The sequence below is a fragment of the Triturus cristatus genome, chromosome 7 (genome assembly GCF_964204655.1).
Source record: "Triturus cristatus chromosome 7, aTriCri1.1, whole genome shotgun sequence".
NCBI classification, from domain to species: Eukaryota; Metazoa; Chordata; class Amphibia; order Caudata; family Salamandridae; genus Triturus; species Triturus cristatus.
The window spans coordinates 1,702,391,652-1,702,419,255 of NC_140590.1; the positions used below are offsets into that span (position 1 = coordinate 1,702,391,652).

A 27,604-nucleotide genomic window follows, 5' to 3' on the forward strand; every position below is an offset into this window, starting at 1 on the left:
ACTTCTACAGATGGTCTTGTGATATATATATATATCTGTGTCCGTTTCTGATTAACGCATGTGTTTACTATTGGTTATTCAGTTTGACTTCGTATATACTATTCATGGTTGTGCTACAATAGCTTTAATTTTACATGTTTTATAGGTAGACTCTATATCTACCTTATTGACACTTTTGGGTAGTGAGTGCCTATAGCTAGCTAAGCACCCAAATCTATTAAGATTATATAACCAACTGTTTGACGCCATTTACAGAATTTTATATAACTGTGTATTTTTTGATGTGCAGGTCTTTTCCTCTTTAGGAACACCACTACCCTTTCTCATTTATTTTCAGTTTGGTGGTGACCAGCACTCAATTCCTTTGTAGGCGTAATCCGATTGAAAGTTCATTTGGATACTATTCTAATTTTTCCACATCATGGCAAGTTTTGATGATGAAAGGGACAAACTATTTAATGACATTTTTTGCGAACAGGGCATTCAGTCCACCAAAAAACCTATAAGAGAGGTAAAACCTCAAGGTCTGAAACAACTGTTTGTCAAATTGGAGAGACTCCGCAAATCAGAACTCTCTAGGTGGTGGGACTTCACCACTCTCAAAAAATACATTGAGTTAAAACAGGTACCAAGAGGCTTACGAGTTATCATATTCCCAACATTTGAGGATCTTGATCCAGATCTCCTCCTAGAGTGGGAGAATCTGATATCCTCATCTTCTTTTGGTATGATGGATTTATTAATCCGACATGCAGAAAGGAAGAGAGGGAAACTACTAGAGGAAATAGAACAGATTGAGGAGGAAATCAAGAAACTGAATTTAGCTGAGGCAACAGATAAAAACTTTAAAATACTGAAAGAGGTACTTAACGCACATCAAACATATATTCGCGATAAAAAAATACGCAAACTAAAGAGGGATGAAAACGACTATAAAAATGGTCGCATCTTTACATTTGCGAAGACATTTGATGAGGAGAGGCCCAGAGCTGGTGTAAAGGATTTGGATACCAAGAGATCTGACACCAACATAACAGTTACTGATTCTGATCTCTCCAGCACTGCTAGTGATATCAGTGATGTAAGAAGTGAGACAGCTTCTACATCACTTGGCAATGTAAACACTGCTCCAGGAACATCTTCTTTTTTATCAGAACTGGAGAGATACAGAAAGGGAACCAGGTTGGGGTTCAACAACCCAAAACAATCAGGAAGAAGAGAACCAGGCAAGGTGGGCACAAAAACAGACTTAGAAAACAGCAAAAGAATTACAAGATCGGCATCGCGCGTACAGAGGAATTGAGTGATGACAATAGACTCTCCATGATTACCAGCCAATCGTTTGATATTAGCTCTATGTCCAACATTGAAGAGGATGTATCGATTGTTAATCTGTCTAAACTAACATTGGATAATGCTGAGACAACAGTGTTGAAAAAGGGATTAAGTTTCTGTCCCAAGTCGAGACCTGACTTCACTCAAATCCACATTGATTTATTCAAATTTATTCGCAAATTGAAATTAAAAAAATTCTTTGACAATCAGAATAAACTGTGTCCGTTACCTATATATACATCTGCCAAGAGTGGACAAACGATTGAAGATATCAATAATATACAAATGCTTCTGTCCCTTGATGAAAGTTTGGATATGACGCCTAGTATTGGTATGATATTGGATGATCTAAACATAACCACCAATTTCCAAACTAATAGTGGCTTGAAGTTGAAATCTACATTCACCCCTACGTTAGCTTCAGACAATCTAATAGATTGCTTTTATAAAGCAGTCACCTCTGATTTGTATAAACTCCAGGATAAGTTACTACGTACTCCTAATAGACATAGAGACAATTTGACAACTCAAGAGAGAACGGCTCTCTTTAATTTAGCTAAAAATACTGATATAACTATTAAGGAGGCCGACAAGGGAGGCAACATTGTCCTCATCGACAATGCTGACTACTATGGTGAAATAGAGAGACAGTTATCTGATAACAAGGCATACACCAGGATCGCTCATAATCCATTGCCAGCAATCAATAAACTAATTGAGAGTACATTAAAATACTGGCAATCTGAAGGACTGTTATCAGACATGGAAGCTAAATACTTGTTCAACCCCACACCCAGAATAGCATATTTGTATATTCTGCCTAAGATCCATAAAAACCTTACATCACCACCAGGGAGACCCATCATTTCGGGTATTGGGGGACCCATGGAACACATTTCAGAATTTATTGACATCTATCTCCAACCAATAGTGTGCCAATTACCAGCTTTTATTGAGGACACTAAAGACCTACTTAATAAATTGGAAAATGTTACCTGGCAGGATGACCTAACTTTTGTAACACTAGATAATGCACTTTACACTAGCATACCGTTGGACAAGGGCATGGAAGCCCTTACATATTTTCTGTCCAAAAGGGATGCTACTTTATATGAACATACTAAAATGTTGATTGAACTCACTAGGTTAACCCTGGATAACAACTATTTTAAACATCGTGACACTTGGTACAGACAACACCTGGGGGTGGCTATGGGAGCCAAATTTTCGGCTTCCTTCGCCAATATCTATATGGGTCTATTTGAACAGCAACACATTTGGAGATCCTGTCCATCTCACCTCACCAACTCTATTGTCTACTGGGGTCGCTTTATAGACGACATTCTTATGATTTGGAGAGGTAGTGACATTGACCTATATGATTTCATTACCTACATTAACACTAATGAGTATAATCTTAGTTTTACACATAGTTCTAATAAAGAACGAATTGACTTCTTAGATATCACACTGTATGTAGAGAATGGCAAACTGGAATCCAGGTTATTTTGCAAGAAGACGGCCTGTAACTCCGTCCTACATGCAACTAGTGCTCATCCAACTGTACAAATTAGGTCAATTCCCTATGGTGAGATGACACGCATAAGGAGAAATTGTAGCACGGAGCAGACTTTTCAACAAGAAATCACAAATCTTAAGAAACGTTTCTCTACTAGAGGCTATGACAAGGATACACTCGATAGAGCACACATTAGGATCAACAACAAAAAACGAACAGATCTACTGAAGTACAAATCAAGCAATGTTAACAAATCTTGTAGAAAAAAAGGGGCTATCATCACACGATTTCACACACATAGTAATGAGGTATTCCGTACTCTTCATAAACATTGGCATTTACTTCGATTAGATCATGACTTGGATCCTTACCTTATGAATAAACCTTCGGTTACATATGGAAGGGGCAACACCTTAAGGAATATTCTAAACTCTACCAACAAACAGCCCATCAAAAATGATTCAGCCCTGTCCTGGTTACCGGCTAAACCCAAAGGTTTCTACAAATGCTCTATGTGCAACATATGTCAGTTTGCCCACAATAAAATTACGAGTTTTTGCTACAACACTGGCCAAACACATAACATCACGCAGTTTATTAACTGCAACACCAAATATGTTGTATATTGTATCGTGTGCAAATGTAATCTCATTTACGTGGGAAGAACTATAAGAGCCCTTAAAGATCGTACACAAGAACACATACGAGCCATACGAAATAACAGTATGAATTCCCCTTTAGCCGTCCACTACAATATTGAACATAAATCCACGGAACTTCTGGGCTTACAATTTCATGGTATTGCTGCATTACGAGATAACCCCAGGGGTGGAGACAAGACCTCAGCCCTTAGAAAATTAGAAGCGATGTGGCTTATCAAACTGAGATCAGTAGATCATGGGTTGAACATAGATAGAGAACTACATGTGTTCCTACGGGATTGATCATGTGCTTTCATCCTATGTGTTTTCTGTCTTATCCTTGTTGTTTATTGATTTGCTAACGCAGGGATAATACAAGTGTAATATTGTTATCACTTTACATTGGAAAGTTCTTTATGTATATAGTGTGTGACTCAGAACTCTGTCTTTACAGACTGCAACTATCTAGTATCTACAGAGTTTCCTCATAATAATATTGTACTTCTGTTGCTTTTACTTACTATATGTGTTACTATGTATCGTATGTTGATCCGCATATAAGTCTTGTCGTTAGGAGCATATAACTATTGATTTACACTTCCTTGTCTCCTATGTGTTTCATTGCTATGGTGTCTATCTAGACTATGTTTTACATTTACCATCACAGGTTCATAATTGTATGATTCTTTTCTTTATATACTAATAGATATACTCTTCTTGAGCCTCAGCTATATTCTCTTTCTTTACACCTACCTATTCTATCCAAATCTTTTGAATGGTTATTCTAATTAATATTAGGCATTCTTGTTACTCTAGGTCTTCTAGGACATTTATAGCTTGGACCTACACCCACAACTAATCATTGATATGTTGTTCTCAATCTTGTTATACTGCACCGTCTTACATACCAACTTTCTCCTCTCGAGATCGGGCTCTCCATTACATTCTTGGTGATTTTGGATTTACCGATATGTTGTACCCACAACATTGACGTTTTGCATAGAATAGTTCGTGGGGATCTCTAATCCCTAATATATCAATATTGGATTTCTAAATCATGGATTCCAGTTTTATTATGTGCAATACCTACCAATGCATCGATTATTCTACTCGGTCCGATTGGCTTTACATTTCCATTCATTTAATTTTGTTTGGATCTTGTACATTTTTCCTTGTTACACTAACCATTAAAAGATGGCGTCCGTTCATCTACCGAACGGCCCTTCCTAAAAAACTATTATAATTAAGTTACATTGCTTACGGGTGGATACTTGGCCATATCTGCCATTATAAGACCATGGATAGATCTCGTTCCGGGACAACATACACGTCTTCGGCATTAGTTTTGTTAAATACACTAGCCACTATACAATGGTGCTGGTTTTTCGCAAATTAGTCCTTCCTCCTCCTCTACTTTCTTGCTTGGCGGCTCTCAACCCAGATCATGTGATTGGGTCTACTATATGAGTCCACCAAACATGGCGATTTTTGGTCTGACCTTGCTTCCTGCGGAGCGTTATCAAGCGCACGAATCTGGGGAACTTCTACCGTCTTTGACTTATGGTGACTCGGTGTTTGGTCCAACCTGATATTAACATTAAGGTTACGAGTTATATTGGGACCCCCCGCGTTTTTTTCTTACTCATGGCTCATTTTTGGTTTTAGATGTTATTGTACTGTATGGACAATATCTACTGACCCTCTACTCCCGTATTAAGATTGTTTGGATACTATAAGCGCACGACCCTGGAGAATGTCTACCGTCTTTTACTTATGGTGAGTCGCTTTTTGGTCCAATTCGGTTCTAACAGCGAGGTTACTAGTTATGTTGGGACCGCCCGTTTTTCTCTTACTTATGGCTCATCTTGTTTTTAGATTTCATTGTATTGTATGGACATCACCCACTGACCCTCCACGCCCGTATTAAGACTTTTTGGATACTATATAGGTGAGTTGCTTTTTTGGGCTAGATATTGGTCTTTGGGTTTTTAATTAACATTAGGACAGTTACACCGCAACAACTGATTTCTGTGCCTATTTGGGCACGTCTATGCCAGTACTAGGTTTCTATTGACTTCGGAATCTAGTGTATCGTTATTCTCTAGTTTTTGCATTATAGGTGTACTCTTTTATGGATCATTATATTATATACGTTGCCACTGATAATTATCTTTACAGTTTATATTCTCTGGTATCCAACTTTTGCGATATACTTATATACATATTGCTCTAATTATGCAGTTAGACCAAGACCAATTTGATTTTTATGTTTTCCCATCAGATATCCTTGACGTTCTCTTGTTACTTGATTCAAGCCACACCTTATGTGCTTCGTATCCAACCTTTGGATCTTATTACACATTATTTTCTTATATAGGTATGTGACTTATATAATTTTCTAGGAGTCGATATTTCAGACTTCTGATTCTTCTCCCTTTCGTTTTTCACCATATTATTTATCCTTCACTTTAAGAATCATCACCTTGTTAGTCCACCCACTTAATTAGTTAGTATACCTGCACACCTCCCATTCTCATTTGTACTTTATTATTTCCGTCCTCTCTTTGTTTCCTCGTATGGTTTTCTTCTTTTTCTAGACACACGCTCTTTTATGCTTAGTATATGGTAGTTTACATCTATCTTGTTTAAAATCTACTTTCTTCTCACACTTTGGTGCGTCTATTTATTGGGACGTTGGCCTATGTTCACAGACTTTGGTACTATATATAAATCTGCTCGGTGCCTGTTCATGATTTCACTTCTTTGGTACCGTCTTCTGGATTATAATACAAAATGTATAAGTTTTATGCAAAAAAAAAAAATAATTTATACATCTAGATTTTTATATTTGATTTGTTTACTTACAGCCTTGAGTAAGTCTTTAGTACCAATAATATACTGACGAAACACGTGTTGGCTGCTTTCGCTTTTGGATTCTGATACAGCTATCGAATAAAAGAATATGTTTTGCATCACAAACAACATGGACCTTTTATCTCACTCTTTTTGAACAGAAGACTTCTACAGATGATCTTGTGATATATATATATATCTGTGTCCGTTTCTGATTAACGCATGTGTTTACTATTGGTTATTCAGTTTGACTTCGTATATACTATTCATGGTTGTGCTACAATAGCTTTAATTTTACATGTTTTATAGGTAGACTCTATATCTTCCTTATTGGCACTTTTGGGTAGTGAGTGCCTATAGCTAGCTAAGCACCCAAATCTATTATGATTATATAACCAACTGTTTGACGCCATTTACAGAATTTCATATAACTGTGTATTTTTTGATGTGCAGGTCTTTTCCTCTTTAGGAACACCACTACCCTTCCTCATTTATTCCCTTGTCTGTGTTCCACTACAAAGTCCATCCCCTATAGGGAAATGGACCTCCTCAACAACTTGGGGCTCTCTCCTCTCATCTGCATTAACCACATGAGATGCTTGTGGTCTGATTGAACTTTAAAGTGTGTCCCAAAGAGGTATGGTCTCAGCTTCTTCAGGGACCAAACCTCAGCAAAGTCTTCCATTTAGTGGCACTCCCACGCTGCTCTCTAGGGAGGAAACACCCGCTAATGTAGGCTACTGGCTGATCCTGATCCTCATCACTGGTATGACAACACTGCCCAAATCCCATGTTCAGGAGCATCAGTTTGAACAATGAACTGTTTTCCATAGTCCGGTGCTTTTAAGACAGGTGCTGGGCCCCTTGCTGCTTTCAAGGTGTCAAAGGCATTTTGACCACCTGTGGTTCAAATCGCCTTCTTTGGCTGCTTCTTAGAGGTAAGCTCAGTGAAAGGGGCCACAATGGTACCATACCCTTTCACAAACCTTCTATAATATCCAATCAGCCCAAGGAATGCCCTGACCTGGGTCTTGGGACTCTCCCAGTCCAGAATAGTCTTGATCTTGAATTGGAGAGGTCTCACTTGGTTTCCACCTAAAAAGGTAGCCCAAGTAAACAACAGTACTCTGCCTAATCTGGCACTTGATTATGAGGTCTGCCTTCTTCAGGGCTTGCAAAACGTCTCCCAGGTGTACCAGGTGATCCTCCCAGGTGGCGCTAAAGACAGAAATATTATCCAGATATGCTGCACTAAAGTCATGCAGGCCTGAAAGAACTCTATTCACCAGCCTTTGAAAAGTGGCAGGTGCAGCCTTTAATCCAAAAGGCAACACTTTGACCTGAAGGTGGCCCTTTGTGGTGGGGAATGCAAATCTCTCCTTGGCTCCCTGGGTCAGACCAATCTGCCAGTACCCTGATGTCAAATCAAAGGTACTGAAAAATGTGGCTGTCCATAGCTTATCAATAAGCTCATCTGCTCTTGGTATGGGGTGAGCATCAGTCTTGGTTACTGCATACAACCCTCTGTAATCCACACAAAATCTCATCTCAGGTTTCCCACCTTTTGAGTGAGGTTTGGAAACCAGTAACACTGGCCGGCACCAGGGAATGTCAGAGGGCTCAATCACCCCTAGCTCTAGCATTTTGCTTACTTCAGCTTTGATGCTGACTTTGACGTCGTAGGACAGTCGATAAATCTTGCTCTTGGCAGGGAGGCTGTCTCCAGTGTCCACATCATGGGTACACAAGGTTGTCTGTCCAGGGGTCAAAAATTAGAGTGCTGCAAAACAGCTGAGGACTTGCCTGCAGTCAGTCTTCTGCTGTACAGTGAGAGTCCCAGACAGGGCTACACCCTCCACTGTACCATCTTGTGGTTTGGTTGATAACTGGTCAGGGAGGGGGATCACTTTCCTCCTCCTGTCCTGCATCAATGACCATCAACATGTTCATGTCAGCCCTTTCTTGGTGTGGCTTTAGGCGGTTTACATGGAGTACTCTGTGAAGACTCCTGGGAGGGCCTAGGTCTACCAAGTAGGTAACTTCCCCCTTTTTCTCCAAAATAGGGTAAGGCCCAGTCCAGTTATGTTGAAGGGCCCTGGGAGCCACAGGCTCCAACACCCACACCAACTGCCCTGGTTGGTACCCAACCAGTGCTGAACTTTGGTCATACCAGCACTTGACAACTTCCTGGCTAGCCTGCAAATTCTTGTTTGCTTTCTTCACGTACTCTGTCGTGTCAGGGCATAGGCCTAGCACATAATACACAATGTCCTGTTTGGGTTGTTTGAGAGGCTTCTCCCATCCTTCCCTTACCAGACATAGGGGACCTCTTACCGGATGTGCAAACATAAGTTCAAAGGGGCTAAAGCCAACCCCTTTCTGGGGCATCTCTCTGTATTCAAACAAGAGGCATAGTAACAGGACATGCCATTTCTTTCAGATTTTGTCTGGGAGACCCATGACCATGCCCTCATGGTCTTGTTGAATCTCTCCACAATCCATTAGTCTAGGGGCAACAGGGGGTAGTAAATGTGCAATTCACTCCACATTCATCCCATGGAGCTTTTAGGAACACAGACGTGAAGTGTGTCTCTCTATCACTGACCACCTCCTTAGGATACCCAAGCCTGGTGAAGATGCCAATAAGCGCCTTTGCCACTGCAGGAGTAGTAGCAGTCCAATGGGGAATTGACTTTGGGTACCTAGTGACATGGTTCAGTACCACTAGAACAAATCTGTTTACAGTTGCAGTAGGAGGGTCAAGGGGATCAATCATGTCGATCCCTACGCTCTCAAAGGGAGTCCCAACCATGGGCAGTGGGATTAAGGAAACCTTTGATTGTGCACCTGTTTGCCACTGGCCTCACATGTTGCATTGGAGTGACAGAAATTCTTTACTTTCTCAGACATCTGGGTCAAATAAAAATGGGCATTTGGTTTGTCCCAAATGTCCAGCAAGGGGTGTGCCATGGGCTAAAGTTAGAATGAACTCTCTGTATTCCTAGGGGACTACCACTGTCCTGGATGCCCCTGGTGGGGTCCCTGGCCTCAATATACAGGAACCCATCTTCCCACTCTTTTGAGTGCCCCTGGCATCTCCCTCTTCTTGCCAGGCAGCTTGCTGCCTTAGGCCCTCAAGAGTAGGACATCTCTGTTGCTCTAGGCACAGGTCCTCTCTGGAGGGCCCCCTGCATTAAGAAGCTCTGCCAGGTCAGGCCCAAGCTCCTCAACTGCAGTTCACTTCTCAGGCATTAGGGCATCTGTTGGACTTGGCCCTTCTGGCAAGTTCACCCCTAGAACTTTTTGCATTATCCTAGCCTTTTTCCTGTGTTGTACTAGTGGTTTTAGGCCTCTAGGCGCTTTCATTCTGTGTCCCAGTGGAAAGCGCGTGCGCTCTGTGTATGGTTTAGTGAGACTGACCTGCCCTCCCATAGGAATGCATGGGGGATCTGAGTGACCGTGCTAAGTCCTGATGTGAGAGGAGTGCAGGGTCGAGTTTGGTATGTGCGAACTCGTGAGATTAAATGCTGCGCGATGATGTGTGCGGCGTGTAACTAGTATAGAAGTGCCACTTCTAGACGCTGGCATAAATGTGCAGTGACTGTCTGGCTTGCGATTGGCTGGTGTGTCTGGCTCCAGGAGTCAGGATGGTTCTGCCCTGGTGGTGAATGGAGAGAGCTGCATGTTGATGGCAGGGAGGAGTACACCTGGGACCTGAATAGTGCTGGGCTTTCCCCACACAATGCTGGCTCCACCCCCTGTGGTGCGTCTAATGTCCCTGGCCTGTCCTGTGAATAGGGAGAGGGGCTGAGCAAAACAAATTGCTCAGGAACCAGTTGCATCTGGTCCGCCCCTTCCCTGCACCTTTGGAGACAAAGGATTCTGTGTATAAAAGAGGGGCTGTGACCCCATGAAAATGTTCTTGTTCTTGTTCTGACTTGAATCTACCAGGGGCGTGCTGCTGCTGGGGCCCAGGGGAAGGCTTGCCTCCCTGGGCTCTGCCCAGCCCCTGGATACCTGGAAGACTTCTGTGACCTTTTGCTGCATTCTTCTAGCGCCTGGGAGCGCTCTGCCTTGGATTTTGGCCCTTTACCTTAGAAGGAGCGCTGAGGCTTCGCAGCGCCACGCTGATTCCAGGGGAAAAGGGAGGAATTCCCAGCTGAGGGATTCCCCCGTGATGCCGGCCTTGCAGGAGCCCACCCCGCTTATTTTGTTGCTTTTGGTGCGCTGGTGCCCACCCTGCGTCTTCATTTTATGTGATGGCTTGAATGCGCTTATGTCCGCTTAGTATTATGCTGGGGGTGCACGGGTGCCCACCCCGCGACTTTGCCCATGATCGAGGCGGGTGCCCACCCTGCATTAACCTTTGAATACCGAGGGAGCTTACCCCTCATATTGCCGACATCGAGAAATCACCGCCGCGACCCGGAAGTCAGGCACGTCTGCCTGAGACATGGGCGGGGCCGCAGGACACGAGAAGGCGACCCAGAAGTCCCGTGCACACTGCTGGTGGAGAGAAGGCGGCCCAGAAGACTGTGAGGCCTCGCGGGGCTCCCATGAGTGGGGAGAGCCCCGCGCATGTTCCGAGAGTCCCGGGTCCCAGGAGGGGGCCCGAGTGAAGTGGGGAGGCAGCGTCCGTTAAGGCAGGGCTCCCGTGTGCCGGTGGGAGCCCTGCATGTGCCCCTGAAGCCCCGGGTCCCAGGAGGGGGCCCGGTTGAAAAAGGAGAGGCGCAGAGTCTGCCGGTAGCAGTGCGGGGCTCCCGAGAGAAGAAAGGAAGCCCCGCAGACAGGAGAAGCAGCCCAGATTGCCATGACCGGAGGAGGCAGAGTGAGTGGGGCTGACTTAGGAGCTCCCGTAGAGCTCCTCCGTATCCTTTGCAGCCATACCCTTCACTCTGTTCTTTCAGCTGCCCCACTTGCAGAGGGCAGCTGCACCGAGGGGACCAGTTCTTTTGGGGGTATGTTCTATCTAGAGCGCCAGTGCGCACCAACGTTTAGCATAATGTTCTTCAAGAGCCGGGTGGCTACAATGTGGGCCATATTTGCTTAAAGAGCCCCCAACAGGGCCCAGAGGGCACCGTTGTGCCAGGGTCCATCTCGTCCTTCCCCCCCACAGTTCATTAGGGGACACATGTTGTTTCAAGTGCCAGATGGCTCCCACGTTGTGCATTGGTTGTTCCAGAGCCTAGAGGGCTCCAAGGATTGGCGCCGTTTGTTCTAAGGGGCACCGTGAGAGCCCATGCCTCATTTGACTTCCCCAGCTGCGCAGCACTTAGTGCCAGCTGCTGCGTTTAGGCCCTGTTCTTGTCCCCAGCTGCCCAGAAAGTAGTGGGCAGCTGCTACGTTTAGTTCTGGCGCAACCTGGACCCTAATGTGATTTAGGTGTTATTGTGCTTTATATACTAATGCGCTGGGTGTTAGGAAATGTACTGTGTGTAGCATGTTTTGCGCACCCGGTGTTTTATACCTCTAGATAGGATTTCTGCCTAGGAGGTTGTTTTACCTGTTTAGGTTGATGTTAGGGAGATTGTACTTCCCTGTGTGATGTACGCCCCTAGTGTAGTTATACTTAGGGGGTTAGGTCTAATCCGTTAGACTTGTGAGAGATTGCATAATGTAGTTATGCCCCTGTGATGTATACAGGATAGGTTTTTTACCTGATTCTATTATGATAATGCTGAAGTCATTATTGCGCCAGTAGTTACTGGTTGTGCTCTACAGTGATAATTTGTGTTACAGTTAGTATATGTTCTACATGTACAATTGGTGATTTGTGCTGATTCTGACAGTGGTCCATGTGGCCCTGTCCCGCGTAAATAGTCCCTTGTAAAATTCTGCCCAGTGCCAGTTGGCACAGTGTAAATTATGTGATCATCATCTAATGTGTTTATTATAATACAAAGGCTATTTTTATATATAACCTTGTGTGGAGTTTCCTTTGTGGTGGGCCTAGGGTGTTGTTGCTGTGTGCGCACGCAAACGCTTTACACATTGCCTCCGGGATAAGCCTGACTGCTCGTGCCAAGCTACCAAGGGGGTGAGCAGGGGTTATCTTTGGCGTGCAACTTCCTTGCCCTGACTAGAGTGGTGGTTTTTGCCTGGCTTTGGCGCAAGCCCTAGCCAACCAGAAATCCCATTTCTAACAGCATCTCCCTGGGGAGACTTCTCCCCCTGATCCTTTGACCTCGTAGAAGCGGTGTCACAAGTCCTCTTGCCCTTCCTCTGGTTTCTGGGGTTTTCGGCCATAGTTTCAGGTTCCAATTCCTCCTGACCTCCCTGACATGTAGCCTGTGCCCTAGGTGTCACACATACCCACTCAGCGAGACCCAGAATTTCTCCATGGACCCTCCTCTCTACTTCTGCCTATGCAGAAGTCTCCAGATCATTGCCTAGCAGACACAGTACTGGTATGGCAGAATATACAACCACCTTCTTCTGGTCAGTAACTCCTCCCCTCTCTAAGTTCACCTGAGCCATTTGATGCAGCTCAGTCCCACTATCAGCGTTGGTAGTCTGGGGAAACCAGTTAAGCTGCCACCATGGTAACACTGGCACCTGTATCCCTCAGATCATCTACCTTAGTCCCATTGATTCTTGGCCTTTGTCTGTACCTTTTCAAGCATGGGGGTAAGACTGCCAAGGCTTCAATGTCCACCCCTCCCAGGGAAGCTAAAGTAGCTTCAGTGTAGCCTCTGGCCTCTCCAGAGCACACTTCCACTCCCATCCCAACACTAACTTCTTCCTTGGATTGTCCACCAGTGGGGGACTAGTTAGTGCATATAATGCATCACCTTTCTTGTGCCCTGGCTGATTGCAGTTAAAGCACCTCCCAGCCTTTGTGGGATCCCACTCTTTACCTTGATAACCCTTTCCTCTAGAATGGGAAGAATCTCTGGCCCCAACCTGTCTTTTGGGGACATTTAGAGAACATTTGCTTTTTAGCCTTGTCAGTGCTCACCTCCTTCCCCTGTTGGGAAGTCTGTGCATCCGTATTGGGGTCACCCCCACCTTGGGTCTTTTTCTGGGATAACCTGGGCCCGACCCATTTATCTGCCTGCATTCCCAGTTTTCTGGGAGAGGACAGTTCAGAACCTACTAGATGTTGTTGCAATAGCTCTGTGGTACGATTAGTCAGGGTGTGCTCTTTCATCAACAGATTATGCAACCCTTATAAGTGTCCAACCTATTACCTTTTACTCAGCCCTCTAGTGCCTTGACTGAGGAGTCAATAGAGTCTACCCAAGTTTGATTCCAGCCTATTTGGGTCTCTCTAATGTTAACTCTGTACTCCTCTGTGATGTGTCCAAACCCTTCAATGAGTGTCTCTTTCATGAGCTGATGGTACTCAACCACATTCTCATTAAGGGTCAGAAGTCTATCTATGCCTTTTACTGAGAATAACTCCCAAAGTGGAGAGCCCCAAGTGTAGACAATCTACTCCCCTCAATTTGCAAGCTCTTTCAAAAGCTGCAAACCATTTACCTTTGTCATCCCCATCACTTTACTTGGGGAAAATCCCTATGGGGATCTTAGGGTAAAAATATTTCTCTTTTTCCCTATTTACATTGCTTCCACCATCTTTGGGGACAAGGCCCAACTTAGCCATTCTCACCTCACCTCCAGGGCTAGTCTCCACCCCTCTAGTTCAAGCTTTCTCTCCTCCAGGGAGATCTAGGCATGCTTGTCCTCGAGGTGACCTGCCACCCTTCCAGTAGGGGGGATACTAGAGTGACTTCTGTTACTTCCCACAGGTGAGGGGTTCTGGTGAAGGGTGGAGAGTTTTGGTTTTCATCTTTTCCCCATTGTCTGTTTGGACTAGGAGGTCATTCTAGTCTTTTATCTTGACCACAAAGGCATAACTCTCCCTGTCCTGCTCTTCCTTGAAGGCACCGAGTGCGTTCTCGAGGTCCTCCTTTTTGGCAGTAGATCCAACTTTGCAAAGAGCTCTCAGATCATTCATCTTGAGAGTAAAGAAGATGGGCGTGTCGAGATTCTGTCCATCCTCCATTGTGCTTACATTATCTTGAAGTGTATTTTTACATAAATTTAGACACCAGAATGAAGTATGTACAGTTCGTATAACCGGAGTTGTAGAATTTACGGTGATAATAAAATCAATACTTTGCAGAGCTGTTAAACTTGATCATTGGGGTCAATGGAGAAAATCTCAAGGTCACTTGCGGGGTGAGTTCAACTGAACCCATTTGGAGTTAAGGACTTGCAGGTCCACAGACCAAGCCTCAACAATCAGAAACAGTTTACCCTTCCCAGGAAGTCCGGGTGCAGAGGTGACTTGGCTGTCCTTTGTGCTCAATAGGGAGCCCTCAAAAACAGTACTTGACAAAACAGTATTTGCTGGTTGAGTTCAGAGGAGCCCCTTTGAGGAGGGGCTCATGAACCAGGAATCACAGGGTAGAACAGCTCTACCTAGCTCAGGAGTCTCGGGTACAGACGTGTTGCCTGGCTGTCTATGGTGCTGAACGAGACTGCAGGTGAAAGCTTTACCAGGCATGCCAACAAAGCCTTCTTTGGGATGCAAGAACTTGACAACTGTACCACAGAGGTGGAGGAGGGGGGAATGATGCAAAAGGTTCCCTCCGTGTTCGGGTGTCGAGTGAATCAGTTTGTAGTCATCCAGACCACCAGCAAGCCTTGGTCCTGGCAAAGGTCACAGCTGGGTCAATCTTCTTCCAGAGGTCCTGGGAACATTGTAGAAGGCTGAGACTCACTGAGGTTCAGGAGTTGGTTACTTTTGGGCTGGTCCACGACAGAGCCCGATGGTCAGTCCTTCTTCGGATCGTTGAAGTGTGGTTTGTGCCTGCTGACTGCAGGAGATTGGTACCTCTAGCCCTAGGGAGTCCTGGTTAAGTCTTAGGCTAGCACATGTGTTCACCTTCCTTATGAACCAGTCTCTGGTCCTGGACGAGTCGTAGTCCGGCGGATGGAGAGGGGCCGCCATAGGCACCAAGCTTTTTGCCTTCTCATTGTGGAGTTCTGCCTTGTGCTGACACGGGCCTCTTCTTTGTCCATCATCTTCAGAGCAGATCTGGAGTTCTGGTGTCAGGAGTGCCTCTTAAATCCTGGATTTAAGGGGTGTTTAGGGTGCGATGGCTAGTAGCCAAAAGGCTACTAGTCCTGCGACTAATCCGCCCCCCAGGTGACAACATTTGGTGGGTGTATGTCACCAAACTACCCAGAGCCCACTATTCTAGGATCTTTCCAAGATGGCATGGGCCATCCTCAACTGTACAGACCCACTAGCCCACCCTAGAGTTGTGGCTAGCATTTTGGGGGTGTGTAGGTCTCCTGAATATCTAATATTCCGCCTGCTTGCAAACATGAGTGTCTGGTGGAGGAGCCTTTGTCTCCACTGGGAGACAAGTCACTTATATTACAGGGGCGGAGAATCCTTTGAGACTCACTGCCCTAATGGGTCTTTCACTAGCTATCCTGAGCAGGCGGAGGTGTGACCTCCTTCCTGGCCAGGCCTTTTTCTAATGAAAAATCACTAATGGCGATTTGCTCTTTCTATTGAAACAGCAAAAACAAGGAAATATTACGCATTTTTCCTTGTTGCGCCAGTTTAAGACAAGGTTTCCCATGGTCTTATCTTTGGCGCTGCCCCTTATTTACTTACGCCAGCCTTGTAAATAGGGGGCAGCATCAAAAAGCAATGGGTGTTTCAGCGGAACGCTCTTTGCCCGCCCCTTTCATGGTAAGTGCTGAGTGAATTGGGGCATTATTTACAAGGTAGCATTTAAGTGGCTTTAAACAGCCTTCTAAATAAGGTGAAGGGATTATTGCCACCAAAACATGAAGAAGAGTGATGTTCTTGTGGCGATAACCCCTTGTAAATATGTCCCAGAATGTGTGTGAAAGGGGAGTTTAAATGTGGTAACGGTTGTGTTTGAGAGAGTGTGGGTGTGATAGATGGATGCTGTATTTTGACATATGTGACTGTTTACTGCACACATGTTAACAGTCTGTCTCTTCCATTTCCAGACCAGCCAAGTTACAGTCTTTATTTTCTCGACTAAAGTAATGACCTCGGCAGTGTAGATTAGAAATTTGGTCCCCGATTTACTGAAAAGTTACATAACGCAGCAAGGGAACGTGGCGCACCGCATGACAGGGAGAGAGCAGAAAGGAGCCATTAACGCATTTCTGCAGTCTCCCTGCACTGGCGAAATCTGTGCTGCCTAGCACCAATGCAACGACCCTTGAGACATGGTGCAGTGGTGTCTGTGTTACAAGGTATACCTTCCTTCACAAACACAATCTCTAAAGACATATTCCTCTTTCTATGTGTGCTGCAGAATGACAGGAAAGAAGAAGTAACAAGGAGAAACGAACATATTTCCCCTGGTTACGCTTGGGTCTGGGAGGCGCACCATTTTGACGCAACCCCTGGTTTGCTGACCGCAGCAAATATGGGATTGCATCAAAATCAATGGCTGGATGCATGGGAAACCCCATACTCCCCCCATGGAACACCTCCTTAATGCAGGGCAATGCAAGGCAGCGCTATTTGTTACTCTGGATTTGCTAAACCTTGCACAGCCACTCAAGGTGTCTTTGCCTGGCTTAGTAAATCGCAGTTAAGGGCTTCCGTTGCCTTGCATCACCTTGCGTGATACAGGGACAATGGAAGCCCTTAGTAAATCTGGGCCTAGATGTTTGCAGCTGCATTTCATATTCCAGAAAGCTCAACGCAGGAATTGCTTTTTTTCTTTTCCTGGCTGAGAAATTTCAATTGTTTTTTGAGGAATTGTTGAAATTTTATGTCAATTTCATTAACAAAATATCATCAGCTTTGTGAGCGAATTATGGAGCAGCCTTACCTTGATCGAGTCATACGTATTTAAAAAAGAGGCACTTGAGAGGCCAACCCAGTTTAATTTATTGGATAGGGCTATCATGAGTGCTGGAAATGGAAAATAAATTACCCCATGATCCCTAAATTGGGGGCATATTTACAAGAAATTGCCACACAAGGCTTCATGTTGTGCCACCCTACGCCAATTTGTAAGAACAGGAGTGCACAATATTTACAAGATACGGTTCATTCCTGTCCTTACAGCCAGTGCCGGCACACATTTTGCAGCTGTGTGCCTGTTGGACTTGGCCCTTTTTCCCCGAAATGTTTCGCTTTTCTGGGAAATCGCATGATGTATAAATGCAAGATTGAAAGCTGTGTGATAATGTACGCAGACTGAGTTTCCCCATTTTAAACATGTAACTTAAAATGGATGCCATAGCTGTGTGGTTGCACCATTTGACTGAGCTGGGTTAACAGTCTAGTCGTTATTTCCCAGCAACCCCAGCTTTTGGAGGGAAGCCTGGCACCCAGGGTGCTCTACCCCTCCCCCTAGGCCAGTTAGAGCCAGTCTCCCCAGACACTTCTAGAAGCTTCTGGCACTGTCTGGAAGGTGGGGTGAGGGGCGTATAAAGGGCGGAGCTGGGCTGCCATGTGCTCAGTCAGAGGGTGCACCTGAGAGAGAGGGGACCTGCTGCCAGGGGTTACCGCCACATGGGCCTGTGTGCTGGGCCCTGAGCCTACCTACCCCCTCTACTGTCCCCAGGGCGAGGGAAAGCTATAGTTGGGGCAACGCAGACCTGGAGAAGCCTGCACAGGAGTTTTAGGCAGTAGGGTTTAGTCAGGGACCTATGCCTCTGAAAGTGACAGGGCTTAGGTGCTGCATTTTAAGTGAGTGAGGGATCCTGAACTAACCCACTGATCTGGCCCGGCGAAAGGAGAACCCAGGGACGACCGGCGGAGACTAATTAGTCTACTGTCAGCCACCAATGCAACTTCCCCCCCCTCCGGAAACCCTCAACCACGGGGCAGGAACCAGCAAGCACCTCGTGGGACCCGGACTGCAGACCCTGCAGAGAGAGAGCGCTATATTCAAGCTGCCCGTGGAACGAGAGCGCTATAGCTGGTGAGCGCTATATTTGAATTGACTGTGTTAGCTGGTGGGACTGCCAGCGCCGAGGAAGCGCTATACTCCATGGCCCAGGGGTGCTGTGTGGCCCGAAAGAATTGGTTATGTGCTAGGCCGCGGAAGCCAACCTCGCGTAATGGCGGCGCTCTGCATACTCGTTTAACCAGCGGGAGCCCACCCCGTAGTTCTGGCACCCGTGGAATTCTTGAGCACGGAGTGGGAGCCCACCCCACGATCTGCTGCAGAAGCGGGAGCCCACCCCGCGTATTGCCGCCTTTTCTGTCTGAAACCGGAGTGGGAGCCCACCCCACGATCGGCTGCGGAATCGGGGGCCCACCCCGCGTGTGTGCGGAAATGTCGGAGGGAGCCTACCCCTCATAGTGGGAAAGAAACTGCCGAAAATCACCGCCGGCGGCGACCCGGAAGGGCTGCTGATCACTGGCAGGGGCGGACCCGCAGGAGGAAGCCGACCGGGAAGAAGAATCCAGGCGGGAGCCTACCCCGCACTGGACGGCGGCCAGAGGACGTTGGCGCTCTCGCAGGGCTCCCATGCCGTGAGGGGAGCCCCGCGCATCTGCCCGAGAAGTCCCGGGTCCCAGGAGGGGGCCCGGGTGAAGTCCTGAGGTGAGGCCCAGGGAGGAGCCGGAGCACTCTGGGAGGCGGGGCGCGCAAGTCCCGAGTCCCAGGAGGGGGCCCGGGTGAAGGCTATCGAGGCGCGGATGGTGGCGGGACTCCCCGTGAGCCGAGGAGAGCCCCGCCTGAACCTGGGTCATCGGAGTTGCGGCCCTAAAAGAGCGGAGTCCGTCCGAGAGCCCGGTGAGTGGGGCTCAGCCTTGCTGGGTGGGGTGTGTCGGGGCACATTGCCGGTGCCCGCCCCGGGTGCCAGGAGCCTAGTGGAAGTCCCGCATCGGTCCCCTGCACAGCTGCCCCACCTGACAGCGGGCAGCTACAACAAAGGGGCCCTTTTGTTTTTAGAGTCCCGGAAGAGGGGCTCCAACAGGCCAGTATTCGGTTGGGGGCAGTGGTGACTGTTGCGGCCCCCACCTACGTCCCTTGATGCCAGGGTCCTCTGGCTCATCCCAGTTGCACCGCGAGAGCCCGGGCAGCTGCATCGAGGGGGTAACACTGCTCCTGAGTCCAAAGACAGGGGCTCATACCCCGCCAGTAGCCTGTGAGCCTCATCTTTGCACGCCCACCACGTTGGGACTGTTATAAGGTGACTCCTGCTTATGTGGCTGTGGCCACTGCCAGTGTGGCTTCTGCCTGGTCTGATTTAGGCCAATGTGACTTATACAAATGTCCGTCCGCATAAGGGGCCTGTGGTTCGTGATAAGGTTTCTCCCCTAATGCTCTTATGCCTAGTGAGATGCATATTGTTGGGATGCCACGATGTCTCCCCAATGCTAGTGATTGGCTATGTGCGGCGCTGTATTAAAATGCTCTATTTAAAGCGCTGCTGCCTTGCTATGTGCAGCGCTATGTTATAGGCTATGTTTTGAAGCGCTAATGCATTGCTATGTGCAGCGCTATGTTTATATGCCATGTTCTGAGCGCTATTGATTTGATATGTGCAGCGCTATGTTTAGATGCCAGGTTTTGATGTGAATGAACTGCCTACTTTGATTCCTGCCTCAGGGGACCTTCAGGTTGTTAAGGGATATGGTCAGGTCATGATGTTTTTCTTACAGTTGCCCCGGACTATTGCGTAATGTTATGCCATGAAGGTTTTCTTGCAGGTTTGAGGCTGCTGGACTTACTTTTCTTGTCTTCTATGTCGCAATGATTCCGGCAGGGGCCCGATTGGCCCTGCCCTGTATATAATTCCCCCCTGTACCTTTTGACCCAGCGCCAGTTGGCGCCGTGTAGAGATTACCAGACATACTTTGTTTTGACAATACAAAAGTTATTGTTACCTAAACTGGTGTAGTGTCTCTTTTTGTAGTGTGCCTTGTGTGTCGCCTGTGTGTACTGCGTGGATGCTTTGCACATTTCCTCCAGATTTTGGCCCACCCGCTCTGCACAACGCTACCCGTTTCCAACAGTGCCAAAAGCAGGTCCCTTTGCACCATGGTGCAAAGGCGATCTGTCTTGTTGGCAGGATTGTTTTTGTGCAAGAATGAGCACCTTCTTGCACAAAAACAATACTGCGAGGTATTTTCCTCTTAGTATGTGTGCTACAGAATGCAGCACACATAGAAAGAGGCGAAATGAAAACATTTCTCCCCTTTATGCCTGCTCTGGGGAGGCGTAAGGTGTTGACGCATTCCCAGATTTATGCCAGGTTGTAAATCTGGGAATGCGAACACCCACCGCAACACCCATGAAACGCCTCTGACTCAGAATAAGACAAGGGAGCGACTTGAGCTGGTTTGCCTTATTCCATATCTACGAGGCCATGCAAAGCCATGCAGGGTGGTTTTGCGTGACTTAGTAGATCGGGGTCTTCATACTGCGCTTCTGGAGCATCAAACATGTGGTGCTCCTTTAATGATGCTGCTGCTCTCCTGTGTGGTGAAGCCATCTTGCGGACTCGAATCTCCTTGGTTCTATCCTTTACTGACTTTTTCTCGAAAAATTATTTTAAAAACCTTAAAATTAACCTTCACTTCTCCTTCCCCTGGTGTCAAGGATCTCTCCAGTGTATACCTCGTGAATCGTAGCTAAGCTTGATCATCAATGCACAAGGGATGTAATGTTTGACTCAGTGCTTAACCGTATTGTGGCCGGCCGGATGGTTGTAGGCCCGTATTTGTTCTTTTACTATGCACAAATAAAGGTTTTTAAAAAAAAAAAAAAAAAAAAAAAACATGTGGTGCTCCAGAGGTGCAATTGTGCGGCAGGGGGCTTATAAATATGCCCCTAAGTGTTGGTAGCAGAAGGTGGGCGGAGTCATTAAGAGCAGGAGCATAATCTGTCAGTCAACTTATAAATTCATTTTTTTAAACATCTCTGCTCCAAAGAAATTGACAACAAGGACAAATGTGATATTAAGCATTCAATGGGACCTTGTCATTTATTAATTTAAGTTAAACATTTGGTGGCTCTCTCAAATTCTAGCAACATTATGTGGTTGTCAAATTGCTTTCTGAATGTTTTACTTAAGGTTGGCAGCCACAAGGACCCCAGATATTGACTTTGTGTGTGTCTGAACACAGGAACATATGAAGTTACCCATATCTTTTGCTTGGTAAAATTGCTAAATTATTCTCTCTTGTCCATTTCTCATCTGAAATTCTTGCAATGCATACAAATATCTTGCATATAAAGTCTGAAAAAGTTAAAAACCTAACTTGTCCCCAGTTCTGCCCTTATCCCAGCCTCAAACCCCACACCTAGGTCACTGCTCCATCTGGTGAGTGCCTGCACTTATGTTTTTTTCTTTAGAAAATATTGCCTTTCAAGTGATCCAGGGTCATGTAAATGTAAGTTGGGGGACCCCAGCACCATAAATGAATGCTATTTACGACCTCCACTGGAGCTTTTTGTTGTGTTCCCTCTGGTAATGGCGGTATATACCACTTACCGTGTGCCTTTCTTAACTGACAGCCTTTTTCTTTTCTTCTTGAACAGATACACATATGGAAAGATGGTGTTCGGTCTAATGACAGTTGTTTTAGAACGCAAAAGTGACTTTTTTTATGGAGAGGACCAGGGGAGTGACCGCAAAGTCTACACAGGCCTGGTAAGCCCACTATGGGAAAATTGTGGAGTGGGATTTCTGAGGGGAATAAGAGTGAAGCACAAGAAACAGAAGATGGACTGGTGCAAGTTGTCCTTCCTAGGAATGCAAGGGGTTCTGACAGATGGGTTGCAGGTGACATGAAAAATTGATTCTCCTGTAGAAATTTTGAATAAAACAGGAGAGCTTCTTAGACAGAAATCCTGGCAGGCAAGACCCTTTTTGGAAGTCTCCAATTTCTGCTTTGCCAGAATTTCATGGGTAAATCTCTAATTGTTGTAAACTACCCGACATGGAAAATGGGCAGGTATACAGAATTGTTCCTCTAGGAGTGTTATAAGCTTAGACATATGTTTTAAATTCTGTTTGGGAAACCTCTACATTTTAAGTGTGTTCGCTACATGTCTGATGGTTATTTCGAAAATGCACCCTCTTTTCGAGGAAACCATTTGAAACAATAATTCATTATGAAATGAGAAATTCTGCAAAACCCTTGCACGATCCCATTTGATTGATCCAGTGTGAGACATAGTCGAAAATACAGAAGGGGTACTTACATCTGAAACCTTGGTTTCCAGTGAGTGGTATTGTGGGTAATGGGGGTAATACCCTTAAATGTGATTGTTTGGTGATCAGGGCTAATAAACAGGTTATCCTTATATCATATGCCATTTTATGTGAGGAATTTTGGGTAATTCTGGGAAAAGTGAATTTGTGAATGCTAGGAAATCGTGGGTAATGCATACATTTGATGTATTTGTGACTATAGTACATTGAAAGTGATGTCAAACATAATTTGGAGTGCAAAAGGCCTAGCTAGAAGAGTTATGGGTAATGCAGAAACACATGGCCATGAAAAATGTTGGTGATAGAATTGAGTGCCTGAGAATGAAGCATTCTGTGATATGTGGTTCCTACAAATATAGCAGGACTGTGCCCTAGGCCATCCTGAACTTCATAGTATATAAACTGAGTCTACAAATAATATCCAAGAGTGTTGGCGGGTTTCAGCTAGCTCATAGTACTACATCCAACCCCTAAACCAAACAGGGTAACAGATGTTAATGGCAAACTCAAACATGACACTCTGATTCTCAAGGAATCTCAAGGAAACAGATCTAACCCTTTGGTTTGTCACTCTTGCACATCCAAGGTAAACAAAACAAAGGATACGACAACGCATTTTTAAATATTTGTTGAAATTATCATGTTCTTGCATAAAAAGCATGAGCTAGAATTATTAGAAAGATGAGACATATTACTTTAATCAGCATTGTTAGAATGGTAAACAGGATTAACAATTCAATCAAGTTAATTGTTGCTAATGTTTGCCTACACCTATCTGTCCCTACACTATACTAAAGAGAGAGCAGAGAGTTGGTTGCAGTGCACAGGTTATCTTCCTTAGCAGGATGGAGGTCAGAGTCAGTAGTGCTGCAGCGGTTCTGTGATAATTCCCAGCATGGAAATGCTCTTCTCAAAGAGCCTTGGAACTGAGACTGTTTATTTAATAAAACTCTGTTCTTATCAACTGTGTCAGAGGCTCATCGCAGCTCATTTGGTTTTGTTTAGCTGAAATGAAGTGTCTCCTAACGAACACAGAAATAAATAAAACAGTGGCATTGTGTTCATCATGTTCGACCGTGGAACAAACTGTGCAGACTGCAGGTTATTAGTGTCTATTGCAAATACACATTCACGCAATTGCAGAAAGGTTGAAAAATAGAAAAGTCTGTTAAAGGGCACCACGAGAAAGAGATGTCTGCTTAATATAAAATGGAGAATACATGCAAGCCACGCCGCATCTGGGTAACACAGAAAAGCATGGTGGTGGGTGGTAGTGACTTTCGGCCTTGTATAAAATTTGGGGACAGGGTACTCCGTCAAAACATTATGGCTATCCTGGCCACTGTATTACAAGCTCCAAATGCTATAATGCACTTGTATTATAGTGGCTGGGACATTTGCCACGTTTTTGACGGAAGAGCCCACCCGCCAAATTCCAAATAGGGCCCAATGTCTTTTCTAATTTGAAAAGGGTAGATTGTGGATCATATATCCAAATATGCCTTATTAAGGACAAAGTTGACTGTCCTGGAGCCCCATGCATATAATGTGTTTTTATCTGCAGACGGATGAGAATGGCTGCTTTACACAACAGGTTGACACTAACGACTTCAACGTTACCTCCCCTGGGTACTTCAGCAACCAGATAGAAGCAACGGCAGACCTGCTAGAGGATGGCACAGGTATGTGGCAAACAAATTTGAGGATCACAGAAATTCCCATAGCCGACACCTGTTTATGAGAACAGATGTTTGGCTAACTTTTGTGCTCTGACCTTTTCAATCCCAGACTCCCTGTTAGTCAACAGCACTATCACCACCTATAGATACTAGGGGTTTATTGACAAAATGTTTGCGCTAGCACTCGGGTGATCCAACACACAGCAAAGCATCAGGAGTGGCTCCTTCTAAATAGTGGATGGGCCCAGCCACACCACCCTTTTGCAAAGCATGAAAAGTATCTGCCAGGCTGAGCAAAGCTTGGCCTGCCAGAAACATCTCTTGTTAGGGTCAGGCAGCCAGTCGCTGTACATGTGCTAAATGCGCAGGCATCTGGCAGCCTAAGCCAAATTTGCCGGCTGAAGTTTTCACAGCCCTAAGGGTATGACTTCGTCAGCCCGGCAAATCCCTGTGAGTTTCTCCACCTCATGACAAGGAGGGTGTGTCACCAATAGACTCAGACCTGGGTTCTTCAACTTTAAGCCTAGAAGTGCCCAGGGCTGACTATCAATCAGTAATGCCTTGTCACACTCTCACCAGCGAGTGAAGGTCCTCCTCTCATTGCTTGACCTATAGCAAGGTCAGCCAATAGGAGTCATTCGTGTTTTCCTCCCTGAAGTGTCCCTCACCTTCTGGTGCATTCTGCATCCCCTCCCGCTGGACCTGCCATCACCACAGTGGCCCGGTAAGTACCTTTTTTAATGTGTGGGTGCTTGCATGCATGCGGGCATGTGTGAATTTATTTATATTTGCGAGTGCGTGTTGTCAATGGGTGCGTACATGTGTATGAGCAAGTATGCAGGTGGATGGGTAAGTGTGAGTTTTTGTGGGCATGTGTGGCCCATCTCACTACTTAGCCGCGATACTAGTCATTAAAAAAGACTGCAAGTGCATCACAAAATTGTGTTGTGCTGTTTGATCACCCTCCAAAAGGTTAGTAAATATATTTTTAGGTATCGAGGTTGTGCCAGAGTTGGTCCGATACCTCTAGGATTCGACCAAGGCCATTATCTCACTGGCCACTGAATGTCACTCTTGCACCGATACCTGTCTGCTCCCTTCAGGACATCAACCAATGGTATACGAACACTGTCCAGTGGGTGTCCCTTAGGTACTTTTGTCAGTTTTCTCACTCAAGGGCTCCAGCCAGCTCCATATTTGGATTGGCAATCAGGTGTTACCGCTGCACCGACCTCTGTCCTCCACCATCCACACAAGGGTTTTGCAACAGGTCCATGTTCCATCTCCAAAGGTTCCTACAGGTGGGGAAGATGAATGTAAATACTTGCCATTACGTGATCTTCACATTATGCTGTTGTTTCTTTTTAGGGGTCATGCTATCAGGAACCCAAATATATGATATATCATATGCAGCTTCGAAAGTGACATTCCAGAACGTGATCCCCTACTATCGCACCGGACAGCCTTATCTCGGCATGGTGAGTCTAAGCCCAGTGGGAAGCTGCAGCTTACCCAGCACCTCTCTCTCCTTTCAGTCTAAGCCTGTCTTTACCTTCATTATGAGTGGCCTGGAGATTGGTGTGATATTTAATGCACCTGGGACCCTATTTATTAGGTGAGAGAAGCAGTACCTATTAAAAGGAATAACATATGGATTTTGGTGTTTATTCAATGCCTTCTTAACTCATGGGCATGCTGGGCAGTTGCCCGGGAGCCCCACGAGCATAGGGGCTCCACGCTGACCAGGATATAACTCTAATTTTCCGTTAAACATGTTTATTCCCGTGAGTGCTTGTGTAGGCATGGCCCAGTGCACTGATTTGCCTGGGGGCCAATAATGCTGTTAAAACGGCCCTGTGTTTAATGCAACAAAAATCCACAATCCGCTGTAATTACAGAGCATTTTTCTGATGGAAAATTCCAGCACGCTTTACCTGCCAAAATCTGACTCGCGGAGGTTGGACTTTATCACACCTGGTTATCACCGGGTAATTATAATTTGTGACCCCTGCAGCCACATGTTGTGCCAGGCCACTATATCCACTTGCAATGAGGGAGTAAGTGTGAAAGGTCTAGATAGCTCAGACCCAAGGGCTCTATTGCTTATGGGATGCATGTGGTTGTAACCTGGCAATGGTCCTTCCTACATATCTTCAATTGGCCCCACTCAGGAGCCTCGATCTGCTGCTGATGCCTCTGATAGGGGCAGGCTGGGGTTGAACATATTTGTGTTCACTGGGTTTTTAAAATGCAGGATCTATATGGTTGAGGTGCAGAAACCAAGGCCCAACTTTTCCAGTAGGAGTTTCCTTGGAACACTTGGCACATTAAAAGCTTTCTTGAATTTTAAATGCCAATGGAAGTCTCTGCCCAGTTCAGCAGAAGTTCAGGATTCTAAGATGGTTTTTTAATTAAGAATTAGAATTGCAAGCACCCAGTTGGCTTGCATTGTTTTGGGCCCTTTTTGACAGATTCAATCCAATGGTCTGGGAGGACAACTGAAGCGTTAGGGGAAATTATTTATTCTGGTCCCGGAAATTGATACAATGGACAAGATTGAAAAGGTACCATTAAAAAATATACCTTTGTTTTTTTTCAATGCAGAGTTATCTTGTCAATAAGATTGTTTCAATACTTCAAATAATCAGGATCTCGTGTATGTTAGAACAACAGTAGATCTCACTTAGTGTGATGAAATAGTGACATTAAAGTTCTGCTCTGTTCAACCCTCTAGTACTATATGAAGTCAATGACTTTCAGTTACACGTCACACAAAATACCATAGTTTCGGAAAAAAGGCAGAACATGCACATTTCTTTGTTTAAAATGCAGAATTAATGTAATACAATATTACAAAGTATAACAGAATACAGTTCAACAAGTAGAATGTCTTGTTTCTGTTGCACATTCTTACTTGCAAGTGATGTATTGGGACACTTTTCATAGAACGTACATACAGGGAAGTCATCAATTCCAGCCCTTTTATACATTTCAAAGAGAGAGCATGTGGTTTACAGAGCCCACAACATAAAATGCCAACAAAGTACAAAGCACATCGTTTCCGGATTAAAACGTTTCAATGCTGTAGCTGTAGCAAAAATGTAATTTATGTTTAGTTTTTAGGTCTCGCCTGAGCCAGCGCATGCGCTGCTCTTCGGGACATTTAGTTAGGGCTTGTAAAAGTGCTGCCACACGGCCTAGCGCTTGCTTTCACGCGAGCGTGCACGCGCGCAGCCGGCAGCTTTCAGCGCCCGAGGCGCCTTCTGGAGCTTTCACTTTTTCCGCTGCTGCGCGTGCACCACTCGCGTGTTTGCCGTCGCGCGCGCACCCCTGCTTTCACTTTTGCCGTCTTGTTCCTTTGAGGTGCACTGTTTACAATTATCCCA

The 27,604-nt window shown here is 45.5% G+C and overlaps 1 protein-coding gene across 1 annotated transcript in view; it reads left to right on the forward strand.

Moving 5' to 3' along the window:
- The window catches only part of LOC146812814 (alpha-2-macroglobulin-like protein 1), an 848,867-nt gene that overhangs the window by 173,513 nt on the left and 647,750 nt on the right, over positions 1 to 27,604 (forward strand). Inside the window, exons 8-10 of the mRNA XM_085615205.1 lie at positions 21,864 to 21,975; positions 24,104 to 24,221; positions 25,587 to 25,696. Coding sequence (XP_085471331.1) covers positions 21,864 to 21,975; positions 24,104 to 24,221; positions 25,587 to 25,696 — 340 coding nt within the window. The remainder of the gene's footprint in view (positions 1 to 21,863; positions 21,976 to 24,103; positions 24,222 to 25,586; positions 25,697 to 27,604) is intronic.